The sequence below is a fragment of the Anser anser genome, assembly GCF_964211835.1.
Source record: "Anser anser genome assembly, chromosome: 5".
NCBI lineage: Eukaryota > Metazoa > Chordata > Aves > Anseriformes > Anatidae > Anser > Anser anser.
This window is the reverse complement of record NC_139725.1, coordinates 6,730,479-6,756,250: the sequence shown is the minus strand read 5'-3', so window position 1 is coordinate 6,756,250 and position 25,772 is coordinate 6,730,479. Positions and strand designations below refer to the sequence as shown.

The 25,772-nt window shown below is 38.4% G+C and overlaps 2 protein-coding genes across 28 annotated transcripts in view; one reads left to right on the top strand and one right to left on the bottom strand.

Moving 5' to 3' along the window:
- PPFIBP2 (PPFIA binding protein 2) overlaps positions 1 to 15,871 on the top strand; it is a 112,276-nt gene extending 96,405 nt beyond the window's left edge. For 21 of the 27 annotated variants that reach the window (XM_083837867.1, XM_083837856.1, XM_083837880.1 and 18 more), the window contains 14 exons: positions 689 to 730; positions 2,738 to 2,891; positions 4,236 to 4,268; positions 4,829 to 4,967; positions 5,643 to 5,771; positions 6,335 to 6,485; positions 6,656 to 6,767; positions 7,465 to 7,553; positions 8,355 to 8,477; positions 9,170 to 9,295; positions 10,157 to 10,345; positions 10,761 to 10,931; positions 12,554 to 12,619; positions 13,240 to 15,871. In XM_083837867.1, coding sequence (XP_083693993.1) covers positions 689 to 730; positions 2,738 to 2,891; positions 4,236 to 4,268; positions 4,829 to 4,967; positions 5,643 to 5,771; positions 6,335 to 6,485; positions 6,656 to 6,767; positions 7,465 to 7,553; positions 8,355 to 8,477; positions 9,170 to 9,295; positions 10,157 to 10,345; positions 10,761 to 10,931; positions 12,554 to 12,619; positions 13,240 to 13,311 — 1,596 coding nt within the window. In that variant the 3' untranslated portion in view covers positions 13,312 to 15,871. Of the gene's footprint in view, positions 1 to 688; positions 731 to 2,737; positions 2,892 to 4,235; positions 4,269 to 4,828; positions 4,968 to 5,642; positions 5,772 to 6,334; positions 6,486 to 6,655; positions 6,768 to 7,464; positions 7,554 to 8,354; positions 8,478 to 9,169; positions 9,296 to 10,156; positions 10,346 to 10,760; positions 11,512 to 12,553 lie in introns of those variants that run through there. The other 6 variants (XM_083837858.1, XM_083837857.1, XM_083837882.1 and 3 more) reach the window with 4 other exon arrangements.
- Positions 4,630 to 25,680, bottom strand: CYB5R2 (cytochrome b5 reductase 2). The gene is made up of 10 exons (XM_083837911.1): positions 25,527 to 25,680; positions 25,303 to 25,449; positions 24,550 to 24,622; positions 22,014 to 22,120; positions 20,843 to 20,972; positions 19,337 to 19,420; positions 18,486 to 18,571; positions 17,597 to 17,696; positions 16,673 to 16,874; positions 4,630 to 4,958 (listed from the first exon to the last, which is right to left on the bottom strand). Exons 1-9 carry the CDS (start codon positions 25,539 to 25,541, stop codon positions 16,702 to 16,704), a joined length of 915 nt encoding a protein of 304 aa, XP_083694037.1. The 5' UTR covers positions 25,542 to 25,680; the 3' UTR covers positions 4,630 to 4,958; positions 16,673 to 16,701.
- Positions 25,681 to 25,772: the final 92 nt, after the last annotated feature.

The window sequence follows — 25,772 nt, the reverse complement described above, 5'->3', positions numbered from 1 at the left end:
AGTTCAGCAAGCCATTTTAATTGTATGCCCTAATTTAGGCATGAGATTTCTTAGTGAAATAAATGAGACCAGACCTCCCTATATTTACAAGTGCTAAACAAGGATTAGTCACAACTTAACCAAAACTAAGCCCCAGAAAACTTGTTTTGCTAACACAGCGCAAGACTTTGCTCCTTATCACTGAGTCCAGTGGAACCTGTGCTGCTGGAGTTGTTCTTTGCACAAAACTGAAATTCTAATTACGTCAAGCAATAATAAAAATGAAATAAAACATACTGGTGTTTCTGACCTATCCATGCTGATATTTTTCACAGGTCTTCTTTATGGTTTCAGGCAGATCCATACAGTACTGCATATGTTCTCTTTTAATGTCAGACCTTTTCATACTGTTTTAAGTGTTATGTGGTAGCCATGGGACCACCCAGAAGCCTAAAAATAGCAAAATGCCTTTGATCACAACAGAACCTAAACTGGGCACAAATTTAGTGAAGTGGTTTGAACAAACACATTTAAAGGTTAAATACTTTATTAAAATGAAGAGATAACAGACCTTGTAATATGTTGTCAATGCATTAAGTAGCATCACTATAGTAATCACACTATAATTGATGTATGTACGTTAATACTAACATTTGTCTGTTGCTTTTTTCCATAAAACTTTGAAATTATTCTCCCTGCAACTCCGTAGTATGTAGACGGAAAACCAGTACAGCCTGTTGTAGAACAAGAGGTATATTAACTGTAAAATCTTCTAACATTTATCTGCTGTGATGGTATGGCTGTGTTTTCGTTTTGTATTTATCTTCCCTTTTAAAATGTTTGCAAAGTTCAGGTACTTGACAAACTTTGGGAACAAGGGTAGGGGTAAGGATTTTTATGTGTGCGGTGTTTTTTTGTTTGTTTGTTTGTTTTTTATCAACAAGCTGTTTGGGTGTGTAATGTTAGAAGTCAGTTTCAGAAAATACAGTGCTGATATTTGATTAAAGTAATAAATGGTTTCTCTACTCATGTAATGTTAGGTGCTAGCGGGGCTAGTGCTGCCAAAACAGAAGCAGGGGTGGGACACACAGTCCCCAAAATTCAGGAATCTGGTCTATGATTATAGAATCACAAATATCCCTCTTGGCCTTGAAATAAAAATGGAATAAACCAGTGGTTATCTAATTAAATATTTCATGTATCATCCTGTCACAGACGAAGTTTGATCTAAGTATTTCAAAACAATTTTGTTTAAATGGGGTTACTAATTAGGAGAATACTGTATGTTTCTGTGCACTAAATACATTTTGCGTATTTCCAGCACATTGTTTTCCTACCTTACCTCCTTTCTGATACTGTCATCTGTCAGTATGAGCTTATTTCAAAATACACATTGAATGTGCACCACTCCCACAATGTCTGTAGGAGTTACAGGTTCATTGCTTTTCCAGAAAAGCCTCCCCATTCTTGTAATTTTGACGGTTGTGATATATATATTTATTTGTCCAGTCATGGCTCCTTCATCTTTTCATCTGGAGTCAGTATTGATGAAGTCTCAGCGCGAACTTTCCAAAACTGTAGCAAAGTGCATCTGTGAAACGTATACTTCGGCTGCAGAGAATCGTTAGGCCCCAAACGGTCAGATCTGTATGCAGGTTCTAAACTACCTTTGTACAAGGAGCAGGATTCCAAATTAGTTGGTAACTGCAAAATTGAATGCACGGAAGATGAAGGGATTCTCTATTTTAAGCATAGCCTACATAGTAGTCCCCTTTCAATAATCTGTACTGCATGCTGGCTTTGAGGACCACCTCGTGACCTCTGTTGCTTGAGGAAGGTCCTCCCAATGTAACTAATCTCACTGGTGCCACTGACGCTGTGTACATGTACCGTAGCTGCAGGCAAGCATACTTCAGGCTATTTTAGTCTGATGTGGACAGAAATTGTATAGAATATGTCAGCTCTAAAAAACAGGTCAGTCCATGCTTTTTAACCAGCATACATCCAAGTTATACGTTGTGCTTAGGTACAATAGAATTGGTATTTACTATATGTTTTGCAGTTTGCGTTTAACTTTTTTTTTCAACCTAGCATTTGCAATCTTAGTTATCCAGAGAGGTCTTAATTCTTACAGAAGTTACATTTCTGTAGCCTAACCTCATTTTTGATTCTTTGAATGTGATTAATGGTGGTGAGCAAATATGAGTGGCCAAATTTGAGTTATACAAATACTTTTGGCTTAAATTCCATTGAGATACAACTGTTAGGCAAAAACATAGACACTTTGGTGAATTATGAAGGAAAAATTTGGCAGGGCAAAGAATGGGCTAAGAAATGACTAAATTCATTTCTGGCACTGTCAAAAGTGGGCCTTGGAAGGCATTAATTATTATATATGGTGCCAGGGTCCCAGAGGAAAGGGAAGTGGCTAGAAAAAAATCATGACAAACCAGGTAATATTCTATCTATCTATCTATCTATCTATATATATTATGGTTTAATATAATACATGGTATAGCTGAAGGGGAAGGAGATGATGAGGGAAGAGAAGGCTGGGTCTTAACTAGAAAATCATGGCAGCTGATTATTAGATTTAAATTGATATATTGAATATTAGATTTAAATTGAAATGTCTGTAAAAAGGAACATGCCAAACTTCAAAATACTTCTTCTAAATTTATAAATGACTACTGTGTACTAGATTGTAAATGCAATGAGTGATTTGCCTTTTTCTCTTTCCTCTTTAAAAAAAATGCAGAGTAAGCCACTTGTGAAAGGCAGCAAATACCAAACATTGCCAGGAAAACTTCCTCGACCCTCACAGAATGGAGACCAGGGAACATATAATGCATCAAATTCACCAGACACGTGTGGCGTGAACGACAGTGAGGACAACAGCATCCTGGGCCTGAGTATGTGTCCCTGCCTCTCTGAGAGGCGGCGTAGGGGTTATGTAAGAGGCAAACAAGAAAACTAAAAATGGGGAAATACCATGTTATATAACCTGCTGTGTTACATACGATGTTCAGGTGGCTCACTGAGGGAAAGTTCTGCTTTTTTAACAATATATCAAAAATATTCTAGATCAGCTCACTGGAGAATGAAGGGCGACTTTAAGGTGGAACATTCTTTTTTGTTGCACTGGATGATATTTAATTTGCAGTGATAGCATATGTAATGAGGTCGTAACGCTGTTGGAGGTTACGGTGACAGCATTCTTAGCCAACAAATCTGTTACTGGAAATTAGGAGTTTTGGAGATCCAAACATATTGATAGTATGAATAAGTGTATTTTTTTCAGACTGTCTTCCATTGATCACATGAGTTTGCTGATGTTTTCTTATAAAACAACAAACAAAAATGCACAGCCAAGTACATCAAGACTAGACAAAATCTTTTTAAAAGAACGTACACTAAATTGTGTATTAAACAAAAAAAAACTCTTTCATTCCCATCCCACTGCATTTTATTGTGTGACACTTTGCAATATAACCAGCAGTAATATGCATATTTTAAGGAAAAAGTTATGGGTTTTGGATGTGTTTTTTATTGTTATTGGATTGTTTTTTTGTGTGTGTGGTTTGTTGGTTTTTTTTCTTTGTAAGACCTCATGGTCTTAAAAGCTGCTAGTGTACTGTAGTTTAAACATTACAATAGGTTGTTGGTTGTTTAAGGGTTGTTTATTTATTTATTTTTTAAAGAGTTTTTCTGTAATAGCAACATTGGAGTTTCATTAATAGTCTGTACAGGTGTAGGCAGTCCAAAAGCCATGCTATTATGTTTTAACTGCAGGATTATCCAAAGAGGTGTGATCTTGTAAAGGAAAATGTTCTTTTTCTAGACACAAGCAGTGAATCAGTAAGAACACTGAATTACTGGAGGTTAGTTTGTATCTTGCAAGTGCAGTGAACTCAGTACACCTCCATGTTAATAGAGGATGTAATTTTAGAGAGTGCTTCATTTCTCAAGTGCTGCAGGCTTTATGGAGCTTTGTAGCATATGTTTAATATATCTTGAAAGAGAGAGAGAGAGAAATGATCGTTCCAGTCTATTTAAGATAACCTGTACAGGATTCCTGGGGCTTGTGCACACCAATGCGCATTTCGCTTTCATGTCAAGCATAACTGCTTCTTTTCTTTTTGTTTCTGCTTTTAATGCTTAGCTTACTTCTTTGCTCTTCCATAACTTTATTTTGCTGGTGTTTTATATCTTCTTTGCTTCTTCATCTGGCTTTCTGCCTCTTGGGATGACTGAAGATCGCATCAGGAGTGTCAGTGCACCAGTGCTAGGTATTGTATCCAAACAAAATGCAACTTTAACATGAATTTTGCTATTTATTTTTTCCTTTCCTTTTTCCCTCCCTTTCTCTCCTCTATAAAATACTAATACCAAGGGGGCAATCCAGATTGAATTTCTTAAGTGCAGTGCTGATATGAAATAAGAGCTTTCACTCTATGGCATTCAAACGGGATTTATTTTTTATTTTTTTTAATACTTATTCATGATCTTACTTCAGTGAAAACAGTAAAATTCCCACTGGTTTTGATGGAGGAGTTTTGGTATTAACGATAGAAAGGCAAGAGCAGACCCAAGTGAAGACCCTGAATTAATTAAAATAATGTTTTTAAATAAATTGAAACAACAATACTGTTTTACTCTTTTTTTTTTTTGTATGAAATGTACAGCTAATATTTTTTTCACCTTCTGAGCAAGATTTTTTTATAGAGGAACACTTTATTTTATCTTTACTGATTTATTACCTTTTTTTTTTTTTTTAAGTATTAGTCTCCCAAATAACCACTTTGTCAACAATTAGTAAAAAACGTGACTATTACTGTTCTTAACCCAGGAGAAACAGAGAACGTGGATGGTACAGTAGTCTCAGATGACCTTTCACCTCTTTCTTCTGGAACGGATTCAGGTCCACAGTCTCCAATGTCTCCAGAAAATAGAAAGAGTCCAAAAGGGATCAAGAAAATCTGGGGAAAGTAAGATAATTTTTTTTAGTTTCCTATCAAAGTATTTCAACAGAATTAATTCAGTTCTCAGTAAAAGCTACAGTATCTACAGCAAGAATAAAATAAAGTTCAGGAAAAGGAGGAAAAGCAGCTCTGTTCTGTGATTGTACAGGTGTGTCTCTATGTGCACATGGGTGGAGGAAAATGGATGGTAATATACAAAGCATCACGCTGTTGGAAGAAATAATGTATTCTGCTGTGTTGTTATAATGCTAACGATTTAGAATACCAACAGTTTCACTAGCTATGAAAAAATTAAATGATAGTCAGTTGTTCATTACAGGAGCCTTCAGTTAAAAAAAAAAAAAAGGTCAGAGAAAACAGAAGAAACAAAAAGCAGGGGGACTGAGTTTTACTGCATTCATCTTATCTGCTTCAGGACAGCAGACGTTTAGATGTCTGACCTCCAGTGTAGATTACTACTTGCGTTGAAAGGTCATGGCTGTTTTGCAGAGCTTTTTTCTTTAGTCAGAGTTCAGTCTAGACAGTGTTTGCTTGGAACTTCTTTGGCTGCTGCTTGAATCATATGTTTGTGGTTTACAGGAAGATTGATACAGCTTCTAGTTTGTCATTATAGTTTCCATATGAAACAAATGTTCTCTGTTGGACGCTAATAGTACTGTTTTGGCGCTCTTGTTTTGAAAGAATAAGAAGAACTCAGTCTGGTAACTTCCCTGCAGACGATCTGGGTTTGGCAGAGTTTCGAAGAGGCGGTCTCCGTGCAACAGCTGGACCTCGGTTATCCAGATCAAAGGAAACCAAAGGCCAGAAAAGGTAATGATTTCTTCTTCTCCTTGCACAGTGTATTAAAAGATGTTGTTAAATACCCTGAACAGCAAAACACTTCTCTTGTGGAATACATTGCCCAACATACTTCGTTACACATGGAATTCCCCAACTGGAAAGAATTTCCCTGGTAGAAAATGTATCCTGATTAGCTTGCCTATCTGCACTCCTTCAACTTCAGGTAGCAGCACCAAAATTTCGCCTTTATTAAAGAACAAGGAAACTTACCATCATTACCATCTCATGTGGGAATATTTGCAGTGCTGAGGATTTAGCAATGAATTACCTTTTTCTTTATTTTCAAACGGGAAACTTTAATCCTTATCCCCCTACCCTGCTCCAATTGTTCGTAAGAGGAAGCTAGGCAGTCATATTAGGAGGACACTAGTACCACAGCATATACTGAGAGAATGGCTGTTGGACTTTATTATTGCACAGGATAAAGAATATTAGGACCTAGGCTGTAGTATTTCCTCTGATACCGGGTGATCTTTCTGATAAGAACCATATTCTTTCCTGTAAGAGTTTCAAAGAGTTCTTTTACTTTTCAGTGACTACAATGCTCCCTTTGCTCAGTGGAGCACTGAGAGAGTTTGTAACTGGCTTGAGGACTTCGGTCTTGGGCAGTACGTCATTTTTGCACGGCAGTGGGTGACTTCAGGCCATACACTATTAACTGCAACACCTCAGGACATGGAAAAGGTAATATCTATAATAGTTTCTCTCAAGCAACCATAAATGTTGATTCTGCACAACCAGGCCCCTTCAAACAATTGGCAATTCTACCTTTTTGAAATGTTTCAGTAGCTGTTTAATGAGATGAAAAAAGCCAGAAGCAAGGCAAACTATTTTTTTAATGGTTATCGTTACAGGAAATGGGAATAAAGCATCCACTGCACAGGAAGAAATTAGTTTTGGCTATTAAATCAATAAATGCAAAACAAGATGAGAAATCTGCACAACTCGATCATATCTGGGTGACACGTAAGTGTTTGAAGAATTGTGGAAGTGTTTGGAAAGTATTTTTTTTTCTTATGCAGCTGAGCAGGAATGAAAAAAAATGATGAGTAGTTCTACAAGTAGGTGGCTGTGGGGTTTCCTTGTTTATCTACGTACTCCACACAATCTCAACTAGGAGACAGCGCTGGGTGGAATACTTTATAAAGCACGTATCATTTAAGTCTGATGCCTTTCATGGTACCCATGTTTCATAAAGTAGTTCAGTACTCTGCAATCTGAATGGTAGAGTTCCCATTGGAACTTCATTCTATGTAACTATATTTGCACGTCAAGAACAATACGAAAACCCTCATTCTATGAAAAATCTTGCCCTGTTGAAACTTAGTGCTCTTAAAAGATGTTTGATAACTGCTCAAACAAACAGGTATTGCAGGCCCATCCGTCTTGAAGGACAATGAGTGTACATAGGGGTGGTATGTCTCAGTCTAGCAAAAGCTAAGTTTTACAGTACAGAAGGTTTGTATTTAAAGTACTGCAGGGGTATTGTAGGCAAAGCTGGATGGTGGGAATTGCTTTTAGGCTTCTCCTACGAGGCTGTCCTTTAGAAAGGTGAATAAGTGGAATGAGCTACCTGAATGCCTCAGAAGAAGCCTGCCCAGATTAGAAGGGCTTCATTCTCACTGACCCAGATTTGGGTACACCACTGTTCTTGTATCTGCAGGCTGGCTTGATGACATTGGTTTACCTCAGTACAAAGACCAGTTTCATGAGTCCAGAGTTGATGGGAGAATGTTGCAGTATTTAACTGTGGTAAGCTAAAATCCTTTTGCCTCAGTTTAACCTAACTCTGAACTTCAGAATGAGCAAACCGTAACAGAATTTTTCTTAGAAAGTGAGCAGTTAAAAACTTCTGCAAGCCAGAAATAGTGCTAGTAATAACTCCTTGGTGTTGTTTAGTACATGATTACTATTCCCAAGGTATATAAAATAAGTAATATGGGCTTTTACAGCTGAATTCTGCAAGTTTCTCTTTCAGTATCATAAAACACACCAAAACTGAAGGTAAAATGACCTGTTTTACATACAGCTTCTGGAGTGTTTTGTTCTCCTCACCAAGTTAGCAACAATGTTAGGTAAATTAAAGATAAGCAGCAAATCCGGTAACTTCTACAGCTCTCACCAAATCAGCAGCAAACACATAGCCACTGTGTTTACTTTTACAGCTTCCCTGCCCAGGTTTGGATAATTAAATATTTGTTTTGGTGTTCTATGAAAAAACACCCAATTTAGCTGTTATCAAAAATACAACCTTGTCGATACTGCTTGAGGAGCCTTTGCTATAGAAGTATGATCTGTACTGTTCCATGCTAGATGTGTGCTGCTGGCTTCAGCGATCCTACCACACCAGGATCTTAGCCAGATCAAAAACAATCAGATATCTTAAAACTATCCCTGAGCCTAGATTTTACTTAATAAGCTATAAACTTCAGTTTTTAGCCATCTAATTATGGTACAATATTAAAATATATCAAGCTTGATATCTTACTTCTTGGGGAAAGTACCTGTCTTAGTATGTATTCTGTGCCACTTAAAAGGCTCTCTCTTTTACAGAATGATCTTCTCTTTCTGAAAGTCACCAGTCAGCTGCATCACCTGAGTATTAAGTGTGCCATTCATGTGCTGCATGTCAACAGTTTTAACCCCCACTGTCTACGCAGAAGACCAGTTGAGGAGGTAAAAGAATGTTTAAGTAATTTAATTTAAACAAGCATTTATTACCCCATTATTATACCCCATGAATAATAGCACCTCAGTCCCAACTACTAGGGAATTGCCTCTAAAGCAGTAGTTGTGTGCATTCCTGCTCTGGAATATAACATGTACTCACTGATAATAAGAACCTACAAAGTCCTTAAGTGCTTCAAACGTTTATTAGTTGAATCTCATGCATCTTCCTTTAGAAATCATTTGCTCAGTTTTAAGTTATTTCAACTTTTGAAAGAACAATTTGGAATACTTCTTTTGTTGTCGTTCTAACTTCCTAACTTAATTTTAAGACTGTATGGGTTCTTGCCTTACCTGATCAGCATAGCTTATTCCTAGTCATAGTATCAAAGCCTCGACAATAATGCTGTTCTCAAAATGATCCTTTTTTTTTTTTTTTTTTACACCCAGCATCTGTTGTCTCTATTATTTTAGAACTTGATGCAGTAGATGGGTTTCATCTGTACTAGACTATGGCTACCACCTGATCCAGAAGGTGTCTGAGAGATGCCTTGAACAGAATCAGTATCTAAGAATTGGGGAGTACTCTCCTTGGTTGAAAAGGAGGAATGATGTTTTCAGTCTAAAGATAAGTTTTGTGAGCATGTGGTGACAGAACAGGCAATGTTGTCATCATCCATCTTTTCTGGTTACCTTAACAGAATAACGTTTCACCTTCTGAAGTAGTGCAGTGGTCCAATCACAGAGTGATGGAATGGCTCAGATCAGTTGATCTGGCAGAATATGCACCAAACCTTCGAGGAAGCGGAGTGCACGGTGGCCTCATTGTAAGAATTCTTTTTAACATGTTACTATATGACTACTAAGAATTGACAGACTGATGCAAAACATCTTGTGTCTGGTATCTCGTGTTTGTCAAGCAGGAAGAAACATACATTAGCAAATTTGCAAATTGACAGCATGGTCAGGCCTTCTAAAAAAGCCTCTGCATCTGATCCATACACCTTAATTATACAAAGGAAAACTAAAATAAAAAAGGAACTAAGACATTTTTTTTTAATCAAAGCTGAGCTGTGCATGCATTTAACAGTAGTACATTACAAAAAAAAAAAAAAAAAAAAAAACTATTCTGTGAGAAAATTACTTGTTAAAGAATCCTTGAGTGTTTTGTTGGGGAAACTTTAATAGAATTCTGAGCCAACACCATGACACGGGAAGTAATTGTTCTGAACTCACATCAGTGTTGCCTGCAATCAGGAATGGGATTTTTTTTTTGATTCAAACCATGAACTAGTTGTAGCTTAGTAAAGACAAGAGTTCTGAAATACTGTTATTCTAGTACCATAGAATTTTTGCAAAAATGAAATAGAAAAAATTGTGCTAAGATTAAGTTCATATTTTCAGAGTAATACCGTAGTAAAAGTATAGCAGAAAATATCCAAAACAACTTTGTTCAATCCAAGCAACTTTAAAGATTGGTAATAAATATAATTAGGTGTTTGATCAAACTCTGTATTTCTTACTGCCTATTTTCATATATCTCCTATTCAAACCTAGCAAATGTCGTATCACTACGGAGCTATAAAATGTCTAATGTAGATAGCTAGAATGAAGAAATCCCTCCGATAAGCACTGTAATGGTTTACTACTGATTTTATATGGTTAAATATTTGCTATCTTTTTAATAGATTCTCGAACCTCGCTTCAATGGTGACACACTGGCAATGCTGCTGAATATTCCACCTCAAAAGACCCTACTGCGACGCCACCTAACAACCAATTTTAATGTATTAATTGGACCAGAGGCACAGCAAGAAAAAAGAGATATAACAGAGTCAACAGCATACACACCTCTTACCACCACTGCCAAAGTTCGGGTACGTACATACTGCTTTTAAAAACAAGATATTACAGAATCTCTAATCTATAGAGCCTTACTCTCTCCTTTCTTATAAAGAAATTAAGGGGCATATATAGGGTGAGGAGAGGTCAGTTCTAGAAGTGGTGTTACGTTTTTCCTTAGCTCTAGATACCAAGGCATTTCATTTTTTGCTGTTTAAATCAATTTTTGAAATTAGCATGCAATCCTGTCTTTTCTTAGAAGGAACTTTATCTAACTGTATTTAAAATGAACTGGTAACTCCCAATTTGGAAACAATTAAATTTATTTAGTTTAGAATCTTACATACTTGAAGGACTAAGGCACACTAGTAAATAAAAAGGAAAGGATTTTAAATAAGGTTGACCTTTAAATATTCTTCTAATTTAAAACTTGTTTTCTATTTCTTTTAGCCAAAGAAACTTGGATTTTCACATTTTGGAAACTTAAGAAAAAAGAAATTTGATGAATCAACAGACTACATTTGTCCTATGGATACAAATCCAGCTGCTACAAATGGTACTCAGAAGAACTATGGTGGATACAAAGGACTTAGTCCATTCACTGATAGGGAGCTGGATCAGGTGGGACAAACAGACTGATGCCATTCTCATCTCACCCTCTCCTTGCATTCCAAAGCTTGCAAATAATGAAACATTAGCATATAACAGTCTTTGCTACATCCGCATGAACTCATTGAGAAAGTATTGGCTATGGACACTTGAAAGAGTTTATACTAAGAATGTTAAGGTTTGTTGTTGTTTTTTTAATCAACATAATGATAAACTCATCCATCTTAAAGCCCTTTTTCAGGAATGTAACACCTTTACACTATGAAGGTCAATGTATCTTGACAAAGTGGAGGCTGCAGTAAACACAAGACTTTTGTACGTCTAGCTTTCATAATCTGAGTATGGAACACAACTTTTTTCTTTATCTTTATATGGGTGGTTTTTAATGTAATAAATTTGGACTAATTTGTACAGAACTATCAAGTTATATATTAAAAGTACAACTGGGTTGTATATTTTTAACAGATTAATCAAAGCATCCAACTGAATTCTTTCATTATGTACAGTGGGAAGTAGTTATGCTTAAACAGGTATACATGAAAACAGTGCCTCAATAATGAGCAAGATTATTAATAAACCAATACTTAAGTAATTCACTTTTGTTATTTAGTAGTGAACTGCTAAATGAAACCATGTCTAGACATCATACAAATGATGAAGACTAAAACAAATTGAACTCTCTTCAACTTTGCTTTTGTGTAAAAGGATGTAAGCCCTGAAAAATGGAGCTAGCGGAGGCTTGTGTGAACTTTGTCAACACAAGATCCAGACAGATGCAACTGGGCTAACTGTCCTATCTCCAGTGACCTTCAGAGAAACATTTTAATCCTATTGAGAGAATGGTCACAAAATTGATAAGACTAACTATGAAAGTCATTCTGTCGTTTGCATGGTTTACTGCATCTAACATCTCATTTGTGTTCATTATCTAACCATTGTCTTTTTTTGTGTGCACGTTAGTAAAAATAAAGTGCTCTTCTTAAGTGGGGACAATAGCAAAACCCTGACAGAATTGAATATACAAACTGTAATTTAGTGTGGACATCCAGTTATGTGGTTAAGAGTTGAAAGGGAATGTATTAACTTTGAGCCAACAGCTTACAACATGTGGCTGTTCAAGCATTACAGAAATACTGGAATTTTCACTAGGAAAGTGGTCTTCTACTTAAGCCTGACTTCTGAGTATGTGGTCACACAGTGAAACCTTAATGCCCTAGAACGGATAACCTTTTTGTGTAAGAATAGGTAGGGATGTATTATGAAGGACGGTTATTGCTTGCCTATGGAGGTGTATTACCAGAATTATTTTGTGTGTTTTACCTTCCGGAAAATATTGCTCTTCACTGCTAATACCAGTTAAGCTTTTTCTTTTCTTTGTGAATTACAGCTAAAGTTTCACAGAATCAGTCTTTCTTCATCAGGATTCAATCCTTCTATCACTAATGCACTTTCATGTACTTCTTAGCATGGAGACATTTTTGTTAATGTGTAACTTTCCAAAGTGCAGAAATCACAACTTCTAAAAATACTGCAGCTTCATTTGTCAAGGCAGAGAGACCTCCCAAAGATGCAGGTAGAGTGAATAAAATTGCATGTACTGTCTGATTTGAACCAGTTGCTGAATACTTTTACAGATGGAACATTCAGAAGGAACAGTAAAGCAAATAGGGGCTTTTTCTCAAGGCATAAGCAATCTTACGGTACGTACCAATTTTACTCGTTTTAAAGTCACAAATGTATTCTGCTAGAATTCAGTGCAAGTTGGTCATTGCTGGTGGTGGTTAAGAGTAAGTGGGTTGCTATTCTTGTTATGCAAATCTTTATAGCCTAGTTGCACATTTGCAGTCCAAAAAAAAAAAAAAAAACACAAGCACTTTTAAATCATACTAGAAATTAAGTTTCATTTAAGCCTATTTTAAGTTCTTATGAATTATGCTATCTCTTTGACCCAATAACAGATATTCATCTCAAAATCTTGTGAAGAGATAAGATTTGAAGATTTAGAAGAGCTAACAATCCTTGGGGGGCGGGGGAACAAAATCACTGTATATATTCCTGACTATTTTAAAAAATCAGCTGCTATAAAGAAGTGACTGAAGGATATAAAGAATAATGCCACACAAAATTTTTGTGAATATTTCCTCAATCAAATAACAGTATCACTATTTAAAGCAGTGTTTGAGAGATTCCTTTTAATTTTATGTGGCTCTAACCCCCTCTGTTGGGCATCTGATCTTATTACAGCTGGATTTCTTTAACTAACTGCAGGCCTCTAACTGAATATATTTACTCGTTCACATCTTGCTGCATTTTTTTTCAGACAATGTTAAGCCAAGATGAAATGCTAAATGACAGCAGATTTTTAACACCTACCTTTGAAGACTGGAGATGATGTTTCAGTGTGACCAAGAACACTAATACCTCATGCCGGTCCAGAGGGGTGGCCAGGAGACGCTCGATGCTGTGGTACTGCAAAGTTTTACCTCTTTCCCACCAGTGAGACTCACCACATAGCATTTTGTTTTGCTAACGTAGCAACACTTCACAGGTAACTTCCCTCTGCACTGTTTCTGTATTATGTAATGTCAAATAGGTATTGAGAGAAGTGGTACAGAATTGTTTCTTTTCTAGAGTCTGGAAAGACAGTATGTTTTACCCTTATATTTTGTCATCTTCTTACACGGTATGTTTCTGTACTGCTCTATGAAAGATCTTTTATATTTTTTTATTTTTATAATTAACTTGTAATGCAAGAATCATTAATATTCTATTTTACCACATGGACTGACCACAGCCACCTAGCAATTCAGACAGATGCTGGCAAGTGCAGCTCTAATGGCTCGCTAACTACTACTGCAGTCTTGCCAGAGATACTTTCATCCCTTTCATTAGTACAGGTCCTGCTCTCTTTCTCTGAGTGCAGTGTAGAAGGGGAAAATAAAACATTACTATCCACCAAGCCCTTGCTGTTATCAGGAGGATGACAATGATGGCCTGTTCACACATCTTAAACTAACTCAAAAAGATACTGAACAGCTGCAGCAGGAAATGTTATGCAACATTGAGATGACCAAGAGAACTAATAGATTCAAAAGCTGGCTCTTTGTTTAAATTGATTTTTTTTATTTCTTGTTTTTTACATAAGCACTAAGTTGTTCATGATCAAGGGGCAATCACAACACTAATTAAAATGTAAGTTTAAAATGTCAGGATAGTGTTTGCTGTACTCTGTAAGCACAACAGAATTTCCACCATGATTCACTGTTTTGTTTTAAATGATGTGTCCTTAAGTAGAACCTATTGAAGGTGCTTTTTCTGTACATTTACGTTTGTCTAAAATGGTTGGTACTGAGACACATGTGCAAACATCAGGATGCTCATAAGCCTCCTGAGCAGTCGAAACAGTTCAGAGAAAGCCTTCTAAGACCAGTAATGACAGAATGATAAAATGCCTATTTTCTTTCTATTATTACAGCTAATAAAACATATGCCTGTAAACAGCCCTCAGGCCTGGTGCTTGTAGCAGAAACTGTAACATTTGCATGAGAACTCGTGATGTTTCTATAAACAATATTGCTATTATACTTCCAGTTGTCTTTTCATTCCAGCTACAGATAGATTTTCATAGAGTACTTTATTTATCAATAGGAGATCAATACTATTGTCCTGTCATGTGTCAAATGCGACTAGGGAGCATCGGACAAGTACCATAATAAAACAAACTTTTTTTTCTTTGTACTGTAACAAAATAGATCTGCTGCTATTCTATTGAGCTAGGCTGGACTGCAGTACTGTAACAGAGGGAAATACACTCTCTGACTACTTACGTGAAGGGCAGTTCAAGGGTCAAAGAGTCTCTTTTACAGCAACAATTACTTGCGGCATCTGTTGGCATGTGCCTCTCTATGTAGTAACAGGATATCTTAGTAAATAGAGAAATGCCAGAAAAGAAATCTACCAAATTATAAAGAAAAGTCTCTGTATATGGATGGTTTACATTACTCTCCTTTCTGGCTTCAGGATGTTGGTTTATGTATTAATATAGCCTGAGGGCAGGCCTATCCATAAACCTTCCCAAATTAATGGGAAATCTCAGGTACTGTCCAGAGTATATAACATGGGCTCTTCGAAGCCATCAGTTGCACTTTTTAAAGGTAGCCTACTCTAGCCCTCACTCCATGAGCCTCTCCTAACAGACCCTGCACTGTATCGCCATATTTTAAAAGCTAAATGAATAATTTAATTGTCCAAAATGTTAAAATTAAGGCTAGTGTTTTGTTTTTTTTAATCACTGAACAATAAGCTGATAATTGAAAATCCATAGGAGTGAGAAATTATTCTACACATCAGCCAATTAAAAATACTTACTAGAGGCTACTAAGCTTACCACCAGTCAAGTACATCTCTAATCTGGCAGTGCAGTCAACACTAACAACCAGATCATATACTACAGGCACATGAAATATTCTGTCAGCTTAATTAACCAAACTTAAGTATTACAGTATTACAACTAGGATAAGCTGCTCTGACAGGGGCAGCCTTAATGTCACTGAGATATTCCAAGCAGATTCTTTTGAGGATGTATTTGTAACTCATTGTGGTATTGTGCTATTCTGGCTGTGAATATTCAACCTACACAATCTTTTTTTGTATATAGTAAGAAATCCTAGTTATAACAAAGGCATAAATGCATAAATTTTTGACTGTTATAAATAAATTCTGTATATTCCTCTATTTTTTTCCTGGCTGTGGAATGATTCCAATAGAGATATTTGTGGTTGACCTCTTACCAGGGACAGATTTAGTAAACATATTCATTAGCACCTGAAGAAACAAGTCTTTTGTCTTGGGGATTTTTCAGACCTTACGGCAATTGTAGTATAAACTAATTCCTGAAAATGAACGTGCAGTACTTCAGGCACTGAAGACTAAAAATTAAATGCTACATGGTACATGGTAAAAACACTCAGACAAGGCATGGCTGACTCAGCCATGCTTACACTAGGCTATGACTCAGCGTAGCTTACACTAGGAAGGAAGAAGCCATGTTTTCTCTTAAGCAAAGGACATTTCTGAAACCCCCAAAAGAGCAAGCGCTACATTTACAGGGAATAACACTAAAGTAATCACTGGATATGTGTGTCTGTATAGGCAGCCTAGAGCTTCATTTATGGTTGACAGTGATTGTTTAGCTAAGGCCATTAGAAGACAGCATGAAGTTATATAATCCTGAATAAATGTCAGACTAACGAGAATTTCTGCTACAGTAATAAGCAATTGATGTGTTATCCAAATTCTGTTTAAACACTTTTTCAGTGGCACACTGCCATTTTGCTTAAACCCTGGTAAATGGCTGCAAACCCGCAGTTTGAAAAAAGACTGTTCTTTTTTCTCCACTTCACTGGGCTGAACTAAATGAATTACCTGCTGAGCGTTCATGTCATCCTAGTCCAGTTTCATAGCCCTCTCCCAGACTCCATATCCATATTAACAAACAAGTCATTTTACCTCTGGCCTACCTCTCCAATTACACTTTTTTTTCCCTAAGAACTAGCGATGTAACATTTCAAACTAACTTGCAAGCTTAGACTAAATTACTTCCCACATCATTTCTCAGCCTTGTAATATTAAAATAGTCAGACAATTATGAAGTTAAAAACCACAGAAATTAAATTATACAGTTAAAAAACACACACAGAAATACTGCCCAGTTACATACCAGTTGTTCCTGTAGGAAAATATGCAGTACTTACTCAATAAAAGGTATTGGATGACGACATTGTTAATAAGAAAACGTGTTGCTCTTGGGATAGCCGAGTTTGTCCAGGTTGGGCTGACACGCAAACTGAATCATGGGTGGTGGCCCGCACATGAGAATGAGCGTCTCACTGCCAGGGGAAGGGAGGTGGGTTTTAATCATGTCTGCGGTGATGAAGCCAGAACTGTACTTCCAGTCTGAAACAAAGAAATCAAACTATTAATTCAACTCTCTGTACAGTCTGAAGGCTCAAAAAGCTAACTACATATGTTGTACTCAAAAAGCAGCTGAAGAGTCAGCAAAAGTTATGCCACAATCACTGCAAGCAAAGATAGGGTCAGATCTCTGAGCTTAAAACCTAGTGGTCCCTTTTGAAGGGGACAACAAGCATGTGGATAACAAGAATGTGGTTGAAAAGGGTTTATGCAGCCCTTCGCACATGAAGGTCTGTGAATAAAAGATAGGTTTAAAAGAAATCAGCTCTCAGGTAGGAATAAACAGAAAGAATAAGATTTTCCAGTGGAGAGAGGTCACCCAGGGCAGTCATACTGGGACAGGTACTGAGACCTGTGCCACTCAACACATTCAGAAAAAACAAGAAAAGAAATTCAGTGGTGAGGTGGCAGAAGCTTGATGATGACAGAAGTTCTGCAGTGTAGTTAAGAGATTAAAAAAAAAAAAAAAAAGTGAAAGAAATATTAAATGATTTCAAGGAGTAATATTTAATGATTCTGCCACTTTAAGTGAGCCAAATGGAAAAAATAATTCTATTTCCACTTTTAGAAGTATGTGCTTTAAGCTGATATACCAGGAGACGAATACTGGGGTTACAAAAACAGCAGCAGTTTTCACAAGAGTGAAACTGTGACAGTTAGACAATGAGGAGTAAAGACGTTTCCAGTGTGTACCAGTGGCCTACCTTGTGGAGGCCTGTCCAGGGTATACCATACTGTGAACTGATCAGGGTGCCGCTTGGCAATGTCTTCCAGCTCAGCTCTTAGCAATATATCTTTTTCTGTCTGCAAAATAAGATTGCTGTTTAACTCCAAACCATCTCAAGATGCCCTCTGATGTGAGCTTATCTAGCATGCAACAAGACAAATGCAATAACTCATTCAAAGTGGTTTTTTTTTTCCCCTTACATGATAGGCTATTATCAGTACTGGCTTCTGACAAAAAGCAACAAACTATGAGACTTAGTAGTCACCTAAACACAATTTTAAAGATAGCAATTTGAACAACTTTTGAAGCCAGGCTAAAATCACAGCTGGATTTGTCTGACCCTGGCAAATATAGCATGGTGAATCAGTAGAAACAGATTAACAGAACAAAATCATGTTTCATTGAAATCAATGAAGGAGTAAGTTGAGCAGAGGGACAAGGATCTGTTCACACTGTTTATTCCAACACAGGAATTACGGAGTATAGGTGGAACTATGCAGTGCCATCTTCAAAACAAGTAAAAGAGCATCGGAACCACAGCAGCAGCATGCAGTATTTATATATACTTACATCTAATTTTTTGATTCACTTTCTCCTTAAATCACTTGACCCCTAGACAGCATAATAAGAACTTAAATAACAAATACTTCCTGCTCCCACCTATACTGATCATTTTAAATATGCCACCTCAGATCATATCATTTGTCATACATGGTTGGCTGAAATTACAGATCAAAGAGCAACTTGAAGAATATGAAGTATGCAGAGCAGTATTTTCTCAATGTCACGTCAGTTTCAAAAACACAGAGGCCAACAGAAAAGTTATACCATTAATGAAGGACAAACAGATGGGACAGTATGCTCACCTGATTAGCAAAGAGAAGGTAACATTTTGTAGAGTCCTTAGGATCATTTGTGATATGACGTATCAGCTGCAACATAGGAGTTATCCCTGTTCAAAACAAAGTAGTTAAAAAACAGGTCTTTCTTTCAACCCGCGTAAGGCTGCAGTTTCAATATTATTGCTATCTTCCCTCAGTCTTTGGTGGGAGCTTAGTTTGCAAAGGACTACAAACCTCTGAATTTTTAATCCATGCCAAATGCAGAGGTTGGGGCTTTTTGTTATTACGAAGTTTATTACAAGTTTAAAAATGAGAACAAAACCACAGTGCTTGGATTTGGGGCTTTCCTCTTCAGCATTCTCTATCACATCCAGTAATTTAACCCTCAGGACGTTCTCCTAAAATAGTTTCTGTTATTGACACTCAAGTTCAGTGTAGCAATTTTACCTAGCTGGGCAGCTGAACTCCACCACAACCACTCTCTCACTCCCCCTCCTCAAAGGGGAGGGGAAAAAAATAAGATGGAAATGGTTCAAGGGTTGAGATAAGGACAGGGAGATCACTCACCAATCATCATCATAGACAAAAGAGACTCAACATAGGGAGATTAATGTAATTTACTGCCTATGTTTGCCTATGACTGGCAAACTATAACAGTGAGAAAGTAAAGGCAAACTAAAAACGTGTTCCTTAAACCCAGTGGACCTAAATGTCAAACCCACGCAGCAGCGCAAGCAGTGTTAGCCAGCAGCTCGGACTGTGACAATGGGAGCACTTTGCTATCAAAGTACAGAGTGTTTTATACTCCTCACAAGCATCCATGAAGACCTCTTCATTCTCTAGAGTGACACTCTATATAATGAAAGTAGTTTTACCTGTTCCTCCAGCTATCATCCCAAGGTGCTTCGCAAACTTCTTCTGTGCTTCAGACTTCTTATCAGGCTTGATAAGAAAGGTACCTAGAAGAAATATTCAACATCTATAGGTACATTAACTCCTAAACAAAAATGGATACAAATTCCATGGGGATGTATTCCAACAGCCTACCAATTAATTAGGACAGATCTGTAAATGCTAAACGTGCTTAGCACAACACTGGGCGCGAATAGAAACCTCTTTGTCTATCTAAACTCCTAGCTTTGAGCAAGCCATTTACTCCTTCCCTGCTACCCAGCAGCATTTATAATATATTTCCACATCACTGGCTAGACCACTCAGCAACTATGAAAGTTAGTGGCAGATAAAGGCAACCCCAGCCCATACAGAGAAGCAGGTTTCTTACGCAATCATCATCCTCATTCGCACCACAGATCAAGCCACTTCCACGTGTCTACATTCAACAGTTGTATTAAACCAGAATCACGCAAGTTGCTGCAAAGATGGAGCCTTGCATACTTTCATCATCCACTTAATTTTTGTAATTCATTTTCAGTTAATACGACCTTCATGACACTTGCAGTCAGCTAGGTGACTGCCTGCTAGTACTGTGTTAAGACTTTGCTGATTGCTCTACACCTGGGTATGCCATCACTTCAAAACTGTCACAAAATCAATTTGTATTGATTTCTGAGAAACAAGCCAAGTGAAAAGCCCATAAAAATACCATATGTGAAAGGCACTTGACATATTCCAATTATCTTTCACAAAATCTGTAACTACTAACAAGCTTTCCTAGCTACTTTGCTCTTGAAAGCAAAGAACAGTAGCAGCACAGAAAGGAACATTTGCAAAACATTCTTCACCCATTTCCTCCGAGATATAACAGATTCATCAGTGTATTATTGATCATAAAAGGTAATGATCCAGAGAAGTGCTGAGCACTGATCCCCCTGAAGCAGGAATTTTAAGTGCAAGGTCCCTCTTAGTCAAGATCAATGCAAAATCCTTTGGTCTTATACTTGCATCTTGAAAGAGGATTACTTCTCTGAACATACAGCTTCCTCCCAGTCAGCTCAGACCTGGTTTAATAATGAAACGGAGCTGGCTAACAGTCAGTGGGTTGTTCAGTAACAACACTGAGATTCTCAGAATCTTGTGGCATTTTAGGCCACAACCTCCTTTGCATCTGGAACATCTCTTGTATGTATGTCTGAGGTGTTTGCAGTGCAGTCTTCCTAGTGATATAATGCAATAATAGATTTTCCAGATTTAATTACGTGGTCCCAGGAGCAAGACAACAAACAGCTATTACTCTGTTAAACGCTAAGTACCCTTTCCCATCATAATCAACTCCGATGGGCTCGTGGTCAAGATCAGGAGAGGTGGATTTTCTCACTTTTCAAAATTGCTCCTCTACAAAGTTATCAAGGTTTATAAAATACCTCTGAGAATAACTAATAAAAGTTCCTCCCTTTTTCTCTCTCCCCTTCATGTAACAGTACCTGACCCTTTATAGACAAGGAGTCCATTTGGCCCTCTGAAGTCAATAACATCTCCAATCTTCATGTCATCTAGGTACTGGGACATCTTCCCCCCTTCTGGGAACTTGGGATTCACATTTTTGTAGTAGACCTATAAAAACAATCATTTCTATGACATCAACCATTAGCTTTCATGCAGGCAATAAAGACTGAAGACTACTGTATTGTAGGTCTGAAATTTAGCATCTGAAAGAGAGATTGAGACAGTTCTTTGCTCTCATCCGTTGTGCCCCGCAAAAGGAAGCAGCCAAAATAGGTGAAATGCTCTCTCATGCCCCATGTTCTAATGCTCACTGCAAACAGCCAGGCTAGTAAGAACAGGTGGCAAGCAGATTACGCATTGATGCCCTCATTTCACTATCCTCTAACAAGAACCTTATGTTACCCCATTTTTGTAATCACTCCTTCTGAAAATAGCATTGCTGCATCTTTTCTTGTTGTAACTTTCCCAGAGATTTCAGCCACGTGCTAGTTTTTCACCTTTCAAAGCACGTGATAAGCTTTAAGTAGTTAACAATTCACTATACACGTAACATGAAGAACAGAGAGCACAAAAAAAGTCGTGATTTTTGCCTAAGGACAAACTCTGTTTTAGAAAAGGATTAGAAAATCCAGAAATCCTGGGATCAAATCATCCTGCATTCCCTAGCTTAAAGGATTTCCTCTGTTTCTATATCCCCATTTTCTTAATAAGCCCATTAGTACAACTTCTGTTGCTTACAGACTTATAATTGTAACCCCTCTAGGATCACAAAAGACAGTTCTGATTGACTTGTTTCTTCTTACAGCTATTAGCAGTAAGTGCTTGTAACAGCATAAGGCAGCTTCAGGTGGAGTGATTGCTCTTTGTTCATTGCCACACAAAAAATACCAGGGAAGTTCGTACAGTACTGCCGAAGGATTGATCCTCCATCTCCCTTCTCCATCTCCCCTGCCTCCACTATTTCTGTCTGACAGACAGCAGATATACAAGATACAACTCATTATTCAAGGATAACGGGAAATGGGTTTGCTGTGCAATTATCCTATTTGAAAGAAGACCAATCAAAATAAACTCTACATTTCACTAAAATGAAGTGCTTTCCTTCCTTCCAGTTAGCAATTTATCTATATTAATGAAAAAAAAAATTACCTTTATAATTAAATCAACATAACCTTTTGTCTCATCACTGGAAACTGGGGTATAGGCTCGGATCACCAGATTACCATTGATTTTTGCAGAAAGGTAAACATGTTGGCCTAGGAGAAAGAATTACAATCCAATTATTTATTTTTTCATCTCTTGGTTTCAAATTTTTCTCAGGCCTGGCGGACAAGACAAAACAGAGAAGCAGGTATTGTAAGCCACTAATTGTAAGCCACCAAGCACAAGCAATGATGGAGAAAATCTGTACAATGTAAATGCTGTATAAAACATTTAGTCTCTTATTTAAACTCTGAATCTAGTCAGAAAAAGAATAATATTTAAATAGCTGCACGATCCATTATTATTTTCATGGCACATTATTGCTGTTATGGCATACATCATGCATATGTATTCTCACACAACACGAAGAGCGCATACATTTCTACATGCACAGCAAACTACTGCTGGACTATGTGGTAAATCTTTCTTAGCTTCATCCCAAGGAGATATTAGTTGAAACACAAAGGCCACTATGGATAACAAAAAAAAAAAAAAAAGTTGTCTAGGATGGAAAGTTTGGCTTTCCCCAGTTGATGTTATTTTGTGTTATCTTGTGTTATGTATTAACACCAGATCTGTGGTGTTGAAAAAACTAATCTCCTTCATAGTTGTAACTCCTACAGTTTTTCTCCAGTTTACGCAGCTAGTCGGAAGACAGTACCTACTTTATAGGATTTTCTTTTCCATATATAGGGTTCGTATTTAGCTCATAAAAATGCAGGATTTGCAGCTACTCAGCTTTACAGGTGTCAGCAGAGAGCCCTTTTCTTTTTTCAGCAAGAGTTTACGGTTTCTGGAGCACAAGGTAACTGAGGAGAGCCACTATGTTACAGAAGAAAGGATAAGACACAAGGAAAAAAAGGAAATTTATATTAAACTATAGAAAGTTTGTTATATTAAACTATAGAAAGTTTGTCGCTCATTCTCAAGTGCTGTCTATATCTTGGATTCTGCTGTTCACATTTTCATTAATGAAGTGAAAATACGGATGCATCTGTTCACACGGAACAATAAATTCATATCGTGGTTTAATCGCAGCAATTTCTCAGAGCAAATTTCCCAAAGATTCTGCAATAATTTATCAAGAATAAAGCTTCTGGCCCACATTCCTCCTCCATAACTCCTGCCTCCCTAACTGCTGCAGCTTCCACTGAGAGCTCTTTGGCCAACTTCATGCTCCATAAGGCAGACTCTAAAGGTACTGATTTCTTTCTGCTTGTTAAGACAACTGGAACTCCTTGCCAAGGGTTGTCTCCCCAGCCAAACAGCATTAATCTAGAGGGCTGTATGTAAAAACAAAAAAGCAGGAACAGGGCTAGCAGAAATACTTTACTTTTAGTAAAATGATCCTGGTAAAAAGCAGGAATCTCCCAGGGAGTAATCAGGTACATACAGTTCCAGAATCGTATTCTTAAATTCTTAAGAATTTATTAAAGTTCTTTTAAAAAAATCAGAATAAAATAAATTTTTAAATATTAAAATTCTTAAAAACTCTTAAAAAACTCTGAATAAACACAAACATTCCAGAACATGTCCCAATTCATTTATCATTTGTCTAGTTAGTGCGGATAGTTGAATTATATTTTCCCATAGAAGCCTGTAGAGAACGTGAAGAAACTGCTACCCTTGGCAGGCAGCATGCAGGAAGAACATGCTCACAGCACACAACTGGTAAGACCTTGACTCAAGGGAAGCTGCCAAACACAGAACAAAACAAATAGGGCCACATCTGCAGACCAGTGAGGGACACCTTCCCCTGCCCTGATTACCATTAATTCAAGGTCCAAGGTTCAATGCCATCAGTTTTGTAGGGTACAGGAAAGAAGACAGTGCCAGTCCTAGTCTGAAATGAATCTCCTACCACAGAAAGCAAGCCAAAGTTGTACATGCATGTGGAGGTAAATCACAGTTAAGTACATGCACAGAAACGGCTCTGAACACTGCAACACCTTCCATATATACAGGACTTATATTTTCCCCTTGACTTTGCATACGATAGTTACAGGCTTTCCAGGCAGAAGAATTTTTCTATTCCTCATCTATGAGTATTACCATAAGTGTCAAAAAAAAAAAAAAAAACACCATGAGGGCAGTTGACAAACTGAGGACACCAGAGAGAAAAGGTAGAACACAAATAAGTAGTATTAAAAAAACTTCCACAGATATATTTTCTGCCTACAGCCTGAACAGTGGTCAATTTCCTCAGACCCAGTTCAGTTTCACTGTTTGTATCTAAACTACACCACACAATTTAATACAAGCAGCACAAAGCGCACACAGAAAATCTGAAATACGACTCTCTGGGAAATCAGCCTGACATTTCTCTCTGACACAGCTCCTTTCAGATGCAGCTTTTAACTCCATCCTTTGATGAGCACTAAATTCGCAAACAGAAATCCATGAACTATGAGGACACATTTAAAACTCATAAAAATCCTAAAAAATCAGAAATAACATGTAACTAAATGTTTTTGATATTTACCTACAGGCAGTCCTAATATATGATCTGGTGAAGGTAGCCCAAACCGGAATTTCTTAGTATCATGACTGACTTCCTATTTAAAAAAATAAATAAATAATTAAAAAAAAAAAGAAAATCAGAACGAGGTCAGCATCACCCCTGCTGTGAATCTCAAATTCCACTCAACACAATGTGCCTCAGTGATCCTGTTCTTGGTTAGTATGCAAGCCGAGCGCTAGGAAGGGAAGCATAACGGGCATTCCAAATGAACTTTAAACAGCTCAGAAGTTTTGGAACCAAAGGCTTTTTCCCTTTAATTCCACAAGGAGTGTCTTTTGCCTGACTGTGCAACCCTTACAGCATCTTTACATAAACAAGATCTGTGAGCCCTCTATTGCCCAAGGCCATTTGGAAGGTTTCATAATTTGCGGGCAAAGCTCAGGCAGGATGGGACACGCAGAAGCACCGGCTGATGGAGCTACTTCTCACTGATGGGCACAAGTCAAGGGAGCAACACGGCTCTAAAGGAGGACTTACCTACACAAAGACACGAGCTCGCCCTTCTGGAACAGCCCTAACACCACAGCGTTGGCACAAACGTTTTTAGGGGGAAACCCTAAGCTCTACCGTGGGGAAACCCGGCAGTGCGGCTGCGGGAGCCGCTGCTGCCCCCGAAGCCCAGGAAGCCCGCGACCCACGGCCCCTCAGCCCCCTCCGCCCTCACCGCCCGCCCGCGGCCCCTCGGCCCCGTCACGCGGCCCAGCCGCCGCTCACCTCCTTGCCCACCAGCGGCAGCGCGTACTTGGCTTGCGGGTCCCGCAGGGTGACGGGGCGGCTCGCCCCCCGGCCCGCCCCCCTCAGCAGCAGCAGCAGCAGGGCCGACGCAGCCACCACGGCCACGGCGACGGCCACGGGAGCCTCCTGCGGGGAGAAGGACAGGCGCTCAGGGAACGGCCCCACACACGCGCCCCCCCCCCCCCCCCATGCCGGCCCCTCACCGCCAGCGCCTGCATGGCAGCAGCTCCCGGTTGCTCCCGACCCGCCGGCTAGGCACGGCTCGGCTCGGCTCCGCCCGCGGCCCGGCCCGGCCCCCGGTGCCAGCCTACGCCGCCGGGTCCCGCCCCGCGGTGCCCAGCGCCCGCTCGGCGAGGCGTGCCAGGGGACCGGGCCCGCTGCCCCTAGCGGCTGGGGCGCGCTGCCAGGCCCAGGCCCGCTCTGCACAAGGTCGCAGGCAGACTGTGTCG